Source organism: Aplysia californica, unplaced genomic scaffold, assembly GCF_000002075.1.
Source record: "Aplysia californica isolate F4 #8 unplaced genomic scaffold, AplCal3.0 scaffold00158, whole genome shotgun sequence".
NCBI lineage: Eukaryota > Metazoa > Mollusca > Gastropoda > Aplysiida > Aplysiidae > Aplysia > Aplysia californica.
In genome coordinates, this window is record NW_004797428.1 from 977,899 (window position 1) to 995,415 (window position 17,517).

At 40.0% G+C, this 17,517-nt stretch overlaps 1 protein-coding gene across 7 annotated transcripts; it reads right to left on the reverse strand.

Annotated features, from left to right (window-relative positions):
* Positions 1–1,264: 1,264 nt before the first annotated feature.
* LOC100533384 (ELAV 2-like protein) lies at positions 1,265–11,787 on the reverse strand. Of its 7 annotated transcripts, XM_013082073.2 has the most exons (6): positions 11,763–11,787; positions 9,458–9,493; positions 8,198–8,298; positions 5,101–5,779; positions 3,894–4,113; positions 1,265–2,273 (listed from the first exon to the last, which is right to left on the reverse strand). In XM_013082073.2, exons 3-6 carry the CDS (start codon positions 8,235–8,237, stop codon positions 2,235–2,237), a joined length of 978 nt encoding a protein of 325 aa, XP_012937527.1. In that variant the 5' UTR covers positions 8,238–8,298; positions 9,458–9,493; positions 11,763–11,787; the 3' UTR covers positions 1,265–2,234.
* Between the last annotated feature and the right edge of the window lie 5,730 nt (positions 11,788–17,517).

Here is a 17,517-nt window from a genome sequence, read left to right on the forward strand (position 1 = left end):
AGGCATTTTACACCAATTTCCCTCACTTCACCCCAGGTGGAAATGGGCACTCGATCAAGAATGTTTCCAGGTCATGTTCAAGATCTGCTGGGTATAATTATAAATAATTGTATTTGTATAGAGCAGAGGGCACGCATATGCACTATATAAATGTAATTGCATGGTATTATCGTACCATTATAATTCATTGTAACATCCAGGGCACGCGTGAATTAAAACGTTCCGCCGTCAGTTGGATTAATGATTATTCTACCACTCCTGTCAGGTCAGTTCAACTTGCATGGATTCAAAGACTTAGCAGCCAATCACTTTAAAGTATTAAACAAGTACAAATTTAATTTAAAGCATATATAATATATATGCACACAAGTCATTTTCTAGCAAGACTTGGAGACGGGAAAAAGAGAGAGGGTAGGGATACACAGGAATCCTTTCATTACCGGTACCCGCACACAACTAAAGTAACTGCTGAACAGAAAAATAAAGCAAGTCACACACAAAAAATTACAATTAAGAGAGAGAGAGCAAAGGTTAGTATCCCAGGTTGTTTTTCCCTAAACATCTCGCTCCTCTGTTTAGTTTTAGCTAGAGTTTTACAGCACTAGCAACACAATGTCACAACAGTGCCCAAGATAATCAGATTTTTTGTGTGTTTTTAGTCAGAGTTTTACGGCACTTGCAACACAATACGGTCATAGTATTATAAATAAGTCCTGAAGATTAGAGGTGTTACAAGAGAGTAACAAACACAAAGTAGAAGGAGGGGAGATAAAGATGATAGATGTTTGATTGGAAAGAAGGAGCAAATCACACCGGAGCACCCACCAACCACCCACTCTTATTCCTCTGACGCCGATTATTATGTTGCATTTCCACAACATTATGACCATCATTGTGTCAACATGTTCATCCACTCCTGAATAGGAAATGACAAAATTCCTAGAGAGGTTTATTTCTTGTTTTAGTAAGTGTGTTACAGCACTTGTAACACAATAAGGTCATATAAGCACAGAAGACTAGACGCGCTACTAGAATAACAAACACAAAAAATAAGAGATATGAATAATAGATGGTTTGATAGGAAAGACGGAGCAAACCACACCACGACACCTACCAATCACACACTCACTCTGCTACTCCTGGTATTAGTCATAATATAACAGACAACAAAGAAACAGGCAAGTTACTCATCAACACTATCACAAATATCAAGAATACTACACCTCGAACACACAACCAGGAATGAAATAAAAACTCGATACTTTGTAATTTCAATACTCAAAACAAAAATTCTTTATTTGTTTTTTTTTCGCGTTTTTGTATCAAATGACAAAACAACCGATGGGTTTATTTACAGGTGAAATGAACAGTTTTTCCAAGGTAAATTTTCTCCCCACAACAACTGGAAAAATGTAATGTCAACGTTTGGTCAAAAGATAATTTGAAAGATAACCCAAAGGAACAATAACGATTAGGATATTAAAATACAGATAGATATAGATAAGATAAATATACAGCAAAAATGTAAATATGATAACTTGAAATTAGTAATCCAAATACGTTCATTTATAAGCATAAAAGCTGAATACTAAAGAAAAACAAAAACACAAAAGAAAAAAAAAACAGGAAAAAGGAAAGGGAAAACAAAAAGCCAAAGAAAAGTAATTAAAAAACCACTTCAAAAACTAAAAAGAAAAATAGCCTCAAAACGTGTAACCAAAAAAAAAACCAACTCAGATGTAATAACCCTTAGACAGCCCATAAGAGCCAGCTTGTTCTGATATGAAATCAAAACTAATAATGGCAGTGATCAATCCTGTCCCTTCCTAAACACCCAAGAAAAATCTCACCAAAACTTCACATTTTACCACCAATAACTAAATAGTCCATTAACTCATATGGGGTACATAAACTAGAGGTACAGTGCTATATAAAAAAAAAAAAAATTCTATGCGTCTGAAACTTCGGAATCTACTAAACTGGTACCTTTGTGCCTTTGTTTTGTTTAGTTTTTGTTTTTATTTCTCTTGTATATCAATTTATGATCTTACTGAATTCCTAGTTGCTTTTTTTTTTTTAATCTTTTAACGATTGTCTCAAATTGGATTACAATTTCAAGTTGATACTTATATGACATGCTTTTCCGCTACAAGTGCATAAAGTACAACAGTGTCTGCATTCATTTCCAGCACAAATCTGCTCTGCGTTTAAGCTCAACTTCACGCCTTCTCTCCTCAGTTGGCTGCAGCTTGGTTTTGCCCCTTGAAGCTCACCTGTAGACAAAAAAGAATCATAAAAACCACAATCAAAACATATTTCTATTTTTTTCCTTTCATCCTTTTAGCAGAACCACAAAACCCTGTTTACTAACACTGCAGTACAGATATAAAAACTCCACGCAAGTCCAACAATGTAATCAAAATGGCCACTACCGTACCTGACTCCACTCTACGCCCACTAGTTAATGGACCTTGATTTTATAGATTTTTTAAAAAACCTTATCTAGTAAGGGCACGTACCAAAAGCCTGTCGACTCATTTCAGTTTCATTAAGTGGGCAAAGTAGCAATGGCACATGTGGAAAAGGGGCTCTCGTGGCCTACAGGTAAAGGTGTTGGCCTCATTCAAAGGTCCTGGGTTCGAATCCCGATAGCGACTGAAAAATTTTCCTCTCTAAAATTGTCTCCTTTCAACTCCTTTCCTGCTCTCTAACAATGTTCTGTCATCTGCTTTTATCTCCTCCTTCTGCCGAAACGCGGGCAAAATTCAAAATTTCTTCCAACTGAAAAAGTTATAATTAATGTATCCCGTGCGCTCATATGACCTTATGCAGTTGCAAGCGCCCTTAAACACCCCCCCCCCCCCAAAAGAGTGGAACGAAGGCTAACGACATCCCATTTCATTGTCAGGCAATCACATCCATCTTGTCATTTAAAATCTCTTCATTCCGTTTTACACAAAAGGTAAATTTTGCCCATTCTCTACCTATGCTGGCAATGGAGAACAAAGTAACTCAAAACTTCAAACTAGAAAGTGAAAGTGATCCTTGCAGTAGATCAGAAACATAACAGTACATCATGACCCTTGCATCAACTCAACTGTCTTCACTAGTCGTGCAAGTCACATTACTTGTCAACAGATTTTTAAAAAGACCAATTCCCTTCATTATCAACATTTAAAAAAAAAAAACCAAACCAAAGTACACGTTTCTATCTCTGCTAGATCAATTGGGGTTTCTTTTTCAGTATAAAATTCAATGTTCAACAAAAAAGAAAATAAGAGACACCAAAGAGACAATCACTGCAATTTACAACACAAGCAGTCACCAAACTAAAAACACTCTGGATCAAAGTTATGGACTGATTTCTGGGAAATTTTTTTCGTGGAATGAAACAAATGACTTCCCATAAGTTCAAGCCGGATCCTGTGTTTTTAGCGGCATTTATATAAAGGCTATGGGCGATATTGACGATCCCGCATTTTCCACCGAACGGTCTCACAGATCTGACTGGCCATCCCGAGTTTTCTTTTTTACAGGAAACGTCTTCAGTGAGTTAATCTAAGACATGTTCCAGCACACCACTCTTCAGAACCCAAGATTATGAAGAACCATTCAGCAAACCCTAAATCATATTTAGGAAAAAAAATTAAATGTAGGTGTTTTCACATCCTCATCGACACAATTTAGAACTTTCAGAAAGCGGGTTTCCACTCTGCCTGTCAGGGCCAACCCAGGCTCAGAGGGATACAACGTGCTAGCAAAAAGACTGAGATTGATCAAAATTCACACACAGAAACTGAACTTGTGCATTCTGAGTGCAATGGCAATGTGCCTGACCGTTACACCACAGAAGCCAGAATAAATCTGTTCATTGCCCACGGGGAGTTACATACCTGCAACACACGGCCTTGGAAAAAGTAACCATTCAGACAGTTGATGGCGTTCTGAGCTTCTTGGTAGTTGGTCATGGTCACAAATCCATAGCCCTTGCACTGGTTCTTTTCATGGTCCAACATGATGTTCACTTTTTGCACAGTGCCAAACGGTGAGAAGAGCTGCCACAAGGTGCGGTCCGTGGCGTTGAAGCCAATGTTGTACACAAACAAGGTGTACCTGAGGAGACACAATCTCTCAGATATGGCGTTTCCAAGAAACGGAAAATACAAATTAAAGCCAAGCACTAAAATAGTAGCGAAATTGGCAAGACGCGGAAAAATAAAGATTTATCGTATCTTAAATCTTTTCATTATGTACCTGTTTTCAATCCAAAGAATAGTCATGTATAAGAAAAAAAATAGGGACCTGAAAATTTGTTCCCTATGTGCTTGTTTGCTACATATGCATGCTCGACTGTATATATATAAAATGATATGATCTCAGTATCTAAACCATGATATTAGATTTTTTTAAATCTTGGCACTTTTAAACAAAACTTAGAAAGTATAGTGTTGAAACTGTTCTAAGACAACCTCTCGAAGAATGCCCAAAAAATGAATAATAGCCTCAACTTTTACTTTCTATATACATATATATCCAGTAGTTGAAATCCTCAGTATTTCTTTACAAATGACATCAATTCCTCATGTAAAGAGTGAAGCTTGGTAAACAAAATTAGTCTTGTCAGTCTCTTGGCCACCAACTACAGGAGAATTTCTCTGGATTTTCAGTCTAAAAACAGCATAGAGCAAAAGTGCCAAATGAACGATTCCCAATTACCTGAACGCACAGGCCTCAACCCCGCAATATATCAACTTTTGGACATGACATGTCCTACTTTCCCTTTCCTAACTTACTGTAAACTTTACGGAAAGAATTCCCCTTAAATGTGTTCAACCAACAGCATAAAAAGAGAAAGTGTTGGATCTGAATCCACAGGGGAAGAAATCAAGAAGAAAGTCGAGCCAAACCTGGAGATTAGTCGCAGGAAAAGATTTACAGCAAAGTGGAAAGACATGGAAAATGTCAAGAGGCTAACCCAGGAGAGGGAAAAGAGAAAAGTGTTTGTCCATGGCCTATACTTTGATCCATGGTGAGAAAAGTAAGGATGGTGATGTGATGTGATGGTGAAGACATTCATTATAAAACAAAATTCTGACTTACCCGCCCTGCTGAGCTTGAGGCATTCCAGGTCCCTGCCCGTTGAAGTTACCAGCCATTGGGTTGAATCGCTGGAATCTGTTCATCTGGTTCCTCATTGGGCCTGGGGCGGCAAAGTTGGGGATGGGCACATACTGCACTGGACCTTGCTGTTTCAGCTTCTTACTGTTGTCGTCAGCAAATTTGATCATGATAGCCTCTGTGGCACCCTCTGGTACTTTCCCGCTCAGACATTTGATTGCATTCTCTGCCTCGTCCCGTGTGTCGTAGAGAACAAAGCCCACCCTCTTGCTGATGCCCGTCGATAGGTCGACCAAAACGCGAGACTGGATGATCTTCCCGTAAGGCTCAAAGATTTTGTTGAGCTCCGTTTCTTTCCACGCAACTGGCAGATTTCTGATGTAAAGATTCGCTCCTTTGATCTGATCGCCCCCAGGACGAGCCAATGCTACTTTTATCCTCTTATTTTGAAGCTGCAGCCCAGACAGTGTCTCGATGGCACGCTGAGCATCTGTGGGGTGCTGGAAGTCGACAAACCCAAAGCCGTAACTGTAGCCTGTTGACTTGTCGCGCACAATTTTCGAGCTTTTGACAGGACCGACACTGAGGAACATGGACCTGAATTCTTCATCTGTCAGGGTCTGGGGCAAGTAGTTGATGATCAAGTTGGTGCTGCTGGAGTCTGGGGAAAATAAATTATAATAGCTTTGTAAGAACTGTAAAGCCCTAAGTATCACAAGATCAAGAACAGATAGGCAGAGAAATAAAGATAGACGATTGACTGCTGTCCTGCCTGAATTTCATTAAAAAAACACAATGTGTAAGACAAGCGGTTTGGCCACCTGTAACAAGTGTCACCATGTCAGCCATCCTCCAGAACCTATAATATCAAGTATCCATGCTACAAAGGATGGATTGAGGAAATTTATGGAACCCTGAGAAACTGCAACATCTCATTGAAAGAGTAGCTGAATTGACCTTCCATTGAAAAACTGCATCTCCCTTTGAAGCTCAACAGGAACAGAGAATCAAAAAGTTTTAAAAAGTAACAGCTAAAGTATACACTTGCAAATACTGTGGCGCTAGTGGCCTAGTGGTTAAGATACTGCACTCGTAATCGAGAGGTTGCCTGTTCGGGGGTTCGAGCCGCGGGTCCTACGCTATGTCCTTGGGAAAGGCACTTTACACGAATTTTCCTCACTTCACCCAGGTGGAAATGGGTACCCGGCCATAGACAGCAGAAGATCTCGTCGGTACATTGAAAACTTGCATGGGTAGCCTGAAGCCAGAGGTGTGAAAATAGATTGACCAATGCCTGCCGCCCTGATCGTACGGCCAGCCGAGAAAAAGAGTTCCTTGAATCATTGTTACATGATGGCAGTGAGGGGTGGCATTGGTGGGTGGGGCTAAGGGGGGAATCAAAAGAGAGGTCAAACAGCGGTCCTATGAAAGGAAAGCACTGGTGCTAAATATAAGTAAGACTGACGCATGCCATTATCAGACAGGATGATACCATTGAGAGGTGTGAAGTTTTGACCACTGCTTGCCGATCGGATTTATCACCGATCTATCCTTGATCCTACCGGCTGGGCCTTTGAAGCCCCCCACAAACATCCATCTCCCCCTAAATTCCCCAGACGGAAAATGTCTAACACGGAATTTATTTCTGGCTCCCTTGCGATTCCGTCTTACACAGGTTCGACTGTATATTGCAACATCTATGTTTTTGGAAAGGAAAACTAAAAAAGTGTCATATTTATTAAATATAGGCTACTGAATTTCTTTTAAAATCAAAGACACTACGTGACTAAGTTGACTAACAAGCATTTGACCCAGTTTGGGGACTAAAAATCCAGCGTTTGTCAGCTTATGTCTCATAAAAAGATTTTTCACATTGAGACTTGAACAACAATGTAGAGCAGTATTGGATTAAGGAGGCAACACCTTTGCCACTGTACTACAAGATTGCCTTTCTTGTTAATTGTTTACTTTCTCACGTTTAATTCCGGGGGAGGACTTGTTTTCAATGACAACTCAGTGCGCCATCGTCCCGATGCTCGATCAACAGTAGGCACTGTCGCTCCACAACAATAAACAATTTGAAACTAGGCACAGAACGCAAGTAGGAAGCTATGGGCGGACATGCGCAAGCCGCTTTTTCGTCTCAATCCTGGTTCGGCGTTTTCCGCGTGTTTATAAAAAAAAGAATCACAATTTGCGACCGAGAGAGGTTCAGCGGAGGAAGGAGGAAAGAAACGGGAAAAGCTAGGTGAAGCGGAGTTTCCGTTATTTAGTAGAAAAGTGGGAGCTATGCGATATAAAAATGCCTATTCACCAGCTTTTCATTCTTTTAAGAATTACCGATCCTCTTTTTAATACAACAACAACACCCCCCCCTCCCCCCTTCCAAATCACAAGGATCCAAACCAGAGGCATTTTAAATGAGTAGAAAAATAGCAAATAAATAAACTACCAATATTTAGAAAAACACAATGTACACAACAACTAAAAAGTAATATGACAAACAAAAGACAAATTTAAGTTGACAAACTATAACAATCTAACCTTAAAAAAAACCAACTTAAAAGCCACAAAAATTGCAGATCAATGATTTCAACTCGCTTCATTACTGCATGATATTTTTAAAGGAAAGAATATTACATCTTCTTGATCAAATGTTTTAGGGTTTTTTCCCTTCTTTTCAAATACAAACCGCCAAAGGGCACATGCTAAACAATTATAAACAATAATTACACACCAACTTCATCACTAAGAAAAACTGCTGTAATAGATTGACATGATTGTCTATTACAAGCACAAAGCTCATTGAATTCATGGAGGCAGCCATCAAGGGTACACCAGAACTGACTTTATTCAGAAGAGTTACACAACAGACCAGTGGCCAAAGGGGACACAAGCATGATATTTGTTACTACTTAGAAGATTTATGTCCCTCTATTCAGTACGATTATTACACAGATTAATTGTTACTTTATTACAACTACCAATATAGATTCTATGTCAACAAGAGTCACAAAGTAATAATTAAATATCCATGTTACCATTACATAATTAAGTAAGAAGTAAAAAAATTCTTTACCATCAACATCATAGAAATTACCATCATTCTGATTTTCCATGGTGTCCAAATTTGTGCAGATTTGTTCAGAGCTATGCAGCTAATATATGTGGCACCACTTGCTTCAGGGGGCAGAGGCCAAGCCATGACGGCAAAGGGCGATGCAGGAGCAGGAGGGAAAAAAAAATTACAAAAAAAAAATTAAAATCCTCCTGAAGGAAAAAAAGATGGAATTACAATTTATACGTCATGAAAATTCGTCAGGGAGAAATCTTATGTGAAGCCATCAAACAAAGCAGTGTTCACTCGATTCACAATTTAAAACATCGTGAATTATATTGTTGATGACTGAAAAGAAAATGACATTATAATTCTCACCTCTAGACATAATATATATATGTTATTATCTTTACAACTTAAACGAGCCATTTTAGAAAAGACGCATAGACAGTATCAGTGTATTAATAAGAAAGTAACAGCATATGAAAAGGGGAATATTTACACACATCAAAATTAGTATTTCGTCCAATTGCTTATAAAACAAATTACACCAATAGGAAAGAAAACAGTATAGTTGAAGGGAAAAACAAACAAAAACGACTTTTCTATTTGTTCATCCTCATCTAGGAGTAGTCTAGTAGCACTAGATCTAGTAATAGTAATAAAATAATAGTAAGTGTACTTTACACACAAAAAAGATACATATTAACTGTACAAGATAGTTCAAGACAGTTCCAAAGTTATGCCCTACTCTTACATGAAGGGATGCATTTCGATGTTAATAAGCGGAGGAGAACTGAGCAATGAAAAGAGGAGACATGACTGAAGAAGGCAGTCCACAAGACTATTTTAACTGAAGCTGTACACTGCTTGTACGAATCACATTATATCTTTAAAAAAAACAAAAAAAGTATATAAGCAAACCGAAAGCCTTATTTCAAAATAAGTAGTAAGTGCATGCAGCTTTCAATGCACCTTGTTTAGTCAAAATGAAACCGTATCAACAAGAGGAAAAAAGAAACAACCAAAAAAACAATAACAAAAGCAGGGAAATTGTAACATATTCAGACAAATAAGGATTCTTCTTAATTTAACTCCTAATGCTGACAAACAAAAAAATTAAACAATTTCAGACAAAAAAAACTCATTTAAGCTCAAACTTCAACAGTAGTAATAAGTGAAACAGTACAAACGAATACAAGTAAATTACACAGTAGAAATAAAAAATATATAGGGAAATAATAAGGTATTAACCATCATATAGATAAAAAAAATATTTACCCTTCTCTAATCCGAAAGAAAAAAATCAGTAATAATCTATATGAGAAAAAAAAGAAAATGCAAAGTCAATTAATGAGGCATCAAAAACATTAAAGATACTGCACATGAATTTTATGACAGATAGAAATAGAAAGATGGAGAGTAAAATAGCTATATATATATCTATCCAACAAAAAACAATAAACCCTCTGCCCAACTAAGATAAATTTTTCAAATGTGTGACAGCAAAAAGTACCACTCTCCACTTTAAAGACTATTCAATTCAGATGACAAAACATGAAAAACATTCCTAAATATTTGTACTTAGAATGATCAACAGGTAGTCCCACTACTATCATTTTGCCACGTTTTTACTACTGGAGGACAATCTATGCTGTGTGCATGTCAAGCAATGAAAACACCTTAAAATCCTAAATGCTAATACTAATAGACATATCTTAAATTGCAGAATCAGAAGACATTATTGTGGCCAATCGCAAACATCTATTGTAGTGTTGAAAAAGTTTTTTGCAATTCAACTCATTCAAAAGTTAAATTTCAATTGTTTGATGGCCGGGTGCAAAGGTAAAACAGCGGTGCTCTGGCAATTGCTTTTAAGTTCTCTCCATTGTCCTACTGGGAAAACCCAAGAGAATATTCATCACCACAAGCCACAGATGATAAATACTTGATATTTGATTTCTTTCAATGGTCGAATGGAACGACTTCCGTAACGAGCAACCACCCCAACAAACACAATTATCGAAAGAAAATACCTTACCCTCTCACCCCGGGTAAGAGGCCTAGATCTACAACTGCGCTATTCTCACCAAGGGTAAAAACTGGTTAAGAATAGAGGTGGCCTTACGGAAACGTTTCAATCCAGGCACAAGACAAATTTTAAAATCAACATGATGAGTGCATCGCACATGTGTAGGCTAACTTAACACCATTGTCACTGATTACCTCTACGAAATGATCTGATCTTGACCACATTAGGTTAGGCCAAAATTTAATAAGAGTAAAATTATAATTTTTAAGTCTTTCTCTAACAACATTGGGCCTAACCTATAGTTGTCTATAGGCCTACTATACGAGCACAAATCATCTTGAATTTAAAATGGAAATGTGGAGAAAGGGCAAGAGATTTAAACTCAATCAATGGAGACAAGTGCAACCTTTACAAGTAACACTGAAGCCATGCCTCTAAGCTCGGTAAGAGCAGAGGTATAAACCTAATGCGGGGTGCCCATTACGGATGGGATTGGCTGATCGTCCGACTCGATCACCTCAAAAACAAACGTGTTTGTTTTCAGTTTCAGGCGATCGAGTCGGGCAATCGGCCCGATCCAGCCGTAGTGGGCACCCCGTAAAACAGTCTGCCTACCCTACCACTGCCAAACAAAGGAAGTTCAGGCAGGTGCACAAAATCATTGGGCTACACTACTAAGACTAGATCTAGATCTAGCTTACCTGGGCTCACTAACAGGTTAACAGGGTTAAACATTTTTCTAAAACAGCTAAGTCTAGATATCTAGATCTAGATAATCTTAGAGTTCTAATTCTGAGTAGATCTAGAATCCAGATAGGGCCCCCAAAAGCCCAATCCCAAAGTACAGGGAAATTATTATTAATGAATTGGCCTGATTTAGGCTGGCTGATGAACTGATTTGATTCTGAGCCTGATTCTGATTCACCAGTCAGAGGCCAGGAGTAGATTTTCTTGATCTAGAAATCTAGGCCTAGATCTCCCAACATGCCTCTACATCCATATTCTCACACAGTTATACCTTATATATAGATCTAGACCTATCTAGCTACACAAATGACAAGATTTCTTCAAGAGAGACTGGTTGGACATGAAATGGCCCGCCGGTAACAACGTCTCGGGCAAGTCCCGCTCTCAATCTCATCCGAGACACAAGGGAATTTCACCATTTTTGTCACTGGAATTTCAATTAAACTTTAGAAAGAAGATCTATTATTCACTTCCACCTATCTACCGTGAATACTGACTGTGGTGACGAATCTTCGTGCTCAGGGAACGGTAACTTGGAGACAACTACTGTTGGTCAGACAAGACAATAAAATAACTGACCACACGTGCGACGCAGCACCGCCATCTTATTTCCGAACCAAGAGATAGCCATCGCCAATATTTGTAAAATTGTTTTACAACCAAAGAATACATCTAATGCGGTAAATTACAACTACCGAGGACTCTACGTTCATCATTTTAATTAATCATAAGCAAAAATAAATGTACATTACAACAGAAGCAACAGCAGACAACAAATTGACAGCGTAGATCGAACACCAACATCACCTGAATCAATTTGACGGCCAAAGGAAAGACACGCTTGCGCATGCGTAAAAGCCTGACCTCATAATGAGGTCGCTGTGGGCGAGTATAACTCCGTAAGCTGTGGAGGGTACGGAGACCTTAATTAAGCCTTTGAATTCCAAAGGCCTGTTTCGGGTTGTTGAGATCCGTGATGAAAAAAACAAACCAACATTATATTACAGAATAAAAGCCCAAGAGGAAAAACAAAAATACAAAGAAAGAAAGAAATATCATCGCACAGCTCCTCAAGAAAACTTAAGTTTTGAAAAATCACCAACTTCTAGCCTCGAGAGCCTACAACACCAAGCACTCAGGCTATAAAAGATAATATATTATAAAGGAGGAGGAAGGCCACGCAAAAGGTGGATCGAAGGTGTCTAGGAAACCCTAAGAAAACATAACATCACAACTGAAAGAGCTGCGAAACTGGCCTACTGTAGAAAACTGCATCTCCCCTTGACGCAGATGAAAAAGTCAAAAGTCAAAAGTAAGTACCAACCTCTAAAACTAGAATAGTTTATCATCCAGAGCAGGATGGTAAATAAGCATGATGGCAAGCAATCTCAAATTTTGTTTTTCCTCTGAAGCATCCTTTATTGTTATTTCTTTCATCAAAGATAAGTTTACAACGATGTAAGAAAGGATCCTCCAATTAATTGTTCTTAGGCCTAGAAGCAAATGCTGGTGATTGTGACATTCTGCGCAGGTCAGTTATTCGGTTCTACTATCTTCCACCAACGTAACCTCGAGCACTTTCCGTCCACAACTCGCAACTGGCGCTTGGCAAGTATTAGCACGAATTACCGAGGTTTGCTTGAGACAGCTCTCTCATTAGACATGTTGGTACCAGTTTCATTTAACTGTTCACAGGCAAGATTTTATTTTTATAAAGACTCAAATGCGTGTTACAGGCACACAGTGAACAGTGAAGCAATGTACGTGCCACGTTCGCTGTAAGTATAAGATGGGTCAGCGTGTGTGTGTGTGGGGGGGGGGGGGGGGGTAATAAACGTGTAATTAATTCCTTCCCTATGTTGTGCATAGATCTTTGTGTACGGCTTTGTGGACTGCGATACGCCCCTGTTCTCATCAACCTTCATCACCTCCACCCAACCCTACCTCCCACCCCCCACACACACATAATATACACACACCCAAAGATACACATTGACATGATAGAGTACAAACATCCCCCCCCCCCCCACCTTAGGTGTCTCTGTATTGGGCTTTCTTCTTCACCTCAACTCATGATTGTCCAAGTCTTCCAAAGTCAGTCGTTATCATTTTTTTTTCTCCTGTGGTCTCTTTTTTTCTAGGGATTCCAGTTCAGCGGCTGTCTGGGGGCTCCCGTGGCTTTATAGAGGTTAAGGTGTTCGCCTCTCATTCAGTACAGGTCCCGAGTTCGTATCCAGGTAGCGAAGGGAAAAAATTCTTCTCTAAAATTGCCTCCTTTCACCTCCTTTCCTGCTCTCTAGCAATGATCTGTCGTCTGCTTTCGTCTCCCCTTTCTGCCCCACCCCCTCACCTCCCCTGGGCTCCTGACTCTTTCTGCAGCCTTTCTTCTACTGCTACTCCATGGCTCCTTCTTACTGCTGTCTTTCAGCCACAACCCTGATCTTGCAGTAGGAAAGATCTTCACCTAGCCCTCTCGGACACGGGCGAAAAATCTCGGAGGTCCCCTTTGCAAGTAGCGCACGTTAAAAATCCCTTTGTTGTCTAAATCGATAAAAGCTATGGCTTCGGCCGCCACCTGGATCATTTAATCGAATAGAGGTCATAAGTCAACATTTAATAGAATTTGAAAACTTTAACGCACTGAAAGCCAATAACTTTGCTCTCTTGTCTTGCCTTGTTATACTGCCCAAGATGCTATAATATTCATTCATGCGCCGTTATGTGCCTGTGAAAGCGTACATTATGGTCTTTAAAAGACATACATGACTGAACGCAGGGTCGGCAAAAACTGTAGGCCCATTAATTATAGATTAAAGAATTAGATTATCCAATGTCCGTAACTTAGGTAGGCTGACAGTGCTATCCAATTGAGTAACAACACTGCGACGCGTGCGATGCTCTGATCCAAATAAAGCCTATTAAGTTTTGAGCCTCGTTTGGGTTTATAATGGTCTCTTTGCTCTCTCTTTTTGAGCGTTTTTCTGACTGTCTCATGTCTGTCTGTCTGTCTGTCTGTCTGTCTGTCTGTCTGTCTGTCTGTCTGTCTGTCTGTCTGTCTGTCTGTCGCTCTCTCTCTCTCTCCCTCTCTCTCTCTCTCTCTGTCGTAGTCTCCGTTTCGGTCTCTCTCTCTCTCTCTCTCTCTCTCTCTCTCTCTCTCTCTCTCTCTCTCTCTCTCTCTCTCTCTCTCTCTCTCTCTGAGTGTGTGTGTGTGTGTGTGTGTGTGTGTGTGTGTGTGCGTGTCCCTCCCCCCCCTCTCTCTCTCTCTCTCTCTCTCTCTCTCTCTCTCTCTCTCTCTCTCTCTCTATCTATCTATCTATCTATCTATCTATCTATCTGTTATAATCTATCTATCCCTCTCTCATCATCCCTGCGAGCTGAAAGCTGTGTGGCGTTGCTTATGACCACTCTCAATATAGGTCTACTGATTAATCATGTCTATGTTAATCACGTTTTGCTTATTTCAATAACTTATGCCAAAACGACAAGGTAGCAGTAGGTATAAGTAGGTAATTTGATTTGAACCCTTTCATTCTGCAGGATTTCCAGTAGTCTTTGCGCAAGATCAGTTCATTGCTGACCTCATAACAACAGAAGTGGTAACGAATGGAAAAGGCTTTGTTTGTTTTAGTAAGTGTTTTACGCATTTGCAACACAATAAGGTCATTTAAGTGCCGAAGATTAGAAGTGTTACAAGAGGGTAACGAACACACAAAAAAAGAAAGAGGGGAGATAAAGACGACAGATGTTTGATAGGAAAGAAGAGGCAAACCGCACCAGAGCACCTTTATGGCGGCACTGGTGAAATCAAACATGTCATCATCATTGCAGGGGTTGAAAAGTGTGGGTGTGTGTGTGTGTGTGTGTGTGTGTGTGTGTGTGTGTGTGTGTGTGTGTGTTTTATTTGTTTGTTTTTGTAAGTGTTTTACGGCACTCGCAATGCATAAGGTCATGTATGAGCGCGCGGGACACGTTAAACATGTTTAGATGGTAAGACATTTTGAATTTTGCTCGGGTACCGGCCGAAGCCTACTAGCTCTGATCGATTTTAGACCACCAAGCTATTTTTAACGTGCGCAACTTGCACGCGGGACCCCCGAGATGTTTCGCTCTTGTTCGTAAAGGCCAGCAATTATTATACGGTCGTTAAAACGCGCAGCGGGGTAAATTGCGCAGAATAAATATATTAATCTTACCGAGCTTTTCGGACACACACGGGCACGTCCAGCTTGACTAGATCTCTATAATGATAATATAGGTTTTGAGTGCGGCATGTTGTCATAGTTTTGGCTGCTGTCTGCAGAGCCAAATCCTGCGGTTGTCCTTTCTGAGATCTTATCACTTATCGCTCATCAAAGATTCTCTACTACAAGATCTTTGGTACCCCTTCCAGTGAGATTATATAGAATTCGAAGATCCTTGACCAAAATAGAGAATCGTTTCCTTGACCCCCTTCTTTTACGTTTACCTTCCCCTCGGCTCGTAGAGTTTGGTTACAGAGAGCCTGTAGCAGTGTCTGCACGGAGCTTATTAGGGTGGACACTACATTGATACCGATCTAAGACTGAGAGACTGACCGTTACAACGTGAACAGTTAAGTAGAGGTCACCTGGACACTAGACACGTGGGGCGTGGGGGGAGAGGGGGCTGTGATGAGGAACAAGGGAAATAACTGCATAAATATATTCCAGGAATCAAGGGAAGCTACCCATATTACTAACGAAAGCAAGGCCCACATAGGTAGTTATTTTTTGTATCCAAAAAGAATAGATCTACATTTGAGGTAACTAAATTCAAGCCCTTCCGTGGAAGATGAAGGGAGAGAGGGGAGGGGGAAGAGTGAAACGGGATAGATAGATAGATAGCTGAGAGAGAGAGAGAGAGAGAGAGAGAGAAGAGAGAGAGAGAGAGAGCGAGCGAGAGAGAGAGAGAGCGAGAGAGCGAGAGAGAGAGAGAGAGAGAGAGAGAGAGAGAGAGAGAGAGAGAGAGAGAGAGAGAGAGAGAGAGAGGGGGGTCAAGCTTCTTTATGACATCGTAAAAAAAACCCCAACAAAAATTGCTCTCCTAACGATCATTTATCCAAATTCCCTCCTTTCCAACAGCGTGCGTGATCACATCGATCACTACTATCGTGTGAGTGGTCGCGAGGACAGCTCATCTGCAGAGGTTACTTTAGAATTCTATTTATAAGTATAAGCAGGTCGTTGGCCTAACCAAGGGTCACACAAAATCGGTCTGCAAGTTATATCCGGTGACCAGTAGAGGATCGGTTCGGTTCGTTTTCTGGCGGTTTTGGTCAACACTCGTAAAATAGACCACTGCCCTAACCCAACGTATTAAAAATTTATGTTATTATGGTCTCTTCCCAAACCGATCACCCGACGAGCGACCATGAAAACAATACGCATTTGTTGTACAAGGTCATCATCGGTTTCGTCGGTTTTGCCCCTCCCGTAGAGAACACAGCTAGATCTACCCCAAACCGAATAAACCGAACCGAATTGATGGTGCCAATTGTCACTTCCAAAGCTGGCCCGCGAGGGTCCCGAGGTCAGTACTTGTCTGCCCCCCACTGCCATATTATGCCCCTATCACACGTAGTGAAAGTGAGGGGGAAAAAAACAGATTTGGCAGATATGTAGACTAGTTAATGTGGCGTACTCAGGAATTGCATGGTCACCAAAATAATTAAATGATACAATTTTATCATACGCCTACTGTGCAACTGAAACATACCTTTACCAACTTTTCTCTGTATTTCTAATAAATGCATTCAGTACCGTCTATGATAATATTGTACAGGACCAAAATCCGACCAGCTCTTGGCATTTTCTCAATTCTCCAAACCTGAGTTTAAAAAAAAGCTACAACAAACAAATGAAAAAAGCTCAAACAAAAAACAAACCAAACTCATGATGATACCTGATCTAGATCTAGACCACCAATCCAGAAACCCAGAGTTTAAAAATATTTAACAAATTATGACTCCTGATCTAAACCACCGTACGTTCAGCGCCACCGGCCACCGGCCCCCGACACACACACACACACACACACACACACACACACAACATACACACACACACTCACACACACAGACACAAACACAAGCACAAACACAACATACACCCACACACACTCACACACACACACACACATACACACACACACACACACACACACACACACACACACACACTCACACAAACATTGAAACTCCCCTTGAATATTTTCCCCAAAAGCAGAAGTGCGTTATGTATACTTGTACAGCGATACATTTCCTTATAATTATATAGTAGGCTATAATTAACGCGTTACAAGCTGTAACTCAAAAACACACACGTTACCATCATCGAACTCAGTGTATTGTTGGTTGAAATATACACACATAGTGGGATACTGACAACTGCATGATTAAAAAGACAAAACGAAATAGACTGAAGTGGACACTTTTATTTACCCAATTAGAAGTTGTGTCATGTAGAGTAGCCTTCTTTTTAACTTCTTTTGCTTTTTCAAGATACGTGATAAGCATCGTTGTATTTTATAATGTATAATGTGCATG

Coding starts and splice junctions, on each gene's coding strand:
- LOC100533384 (XM_013082073.2), bottom strand. CDS start 8,237: ATGGAAAATCAGAATGATGGTAATTTCTATGATGTTGATG. Junction 5,780..8,197: donor TAATTTCTATGATGTTGATG/GTAAAGAATTTT, acceptor TATTTTCCCCAG/ACTCCAGCAGCACCAACTTG. Junction 4,114..5,100: donor CCTCAAGCTCAGCAGGGCGG/GTAAGTCAGAAT, acceptor GTGTCTCCTCAG/GTACACCTTGTTTGTGTACA.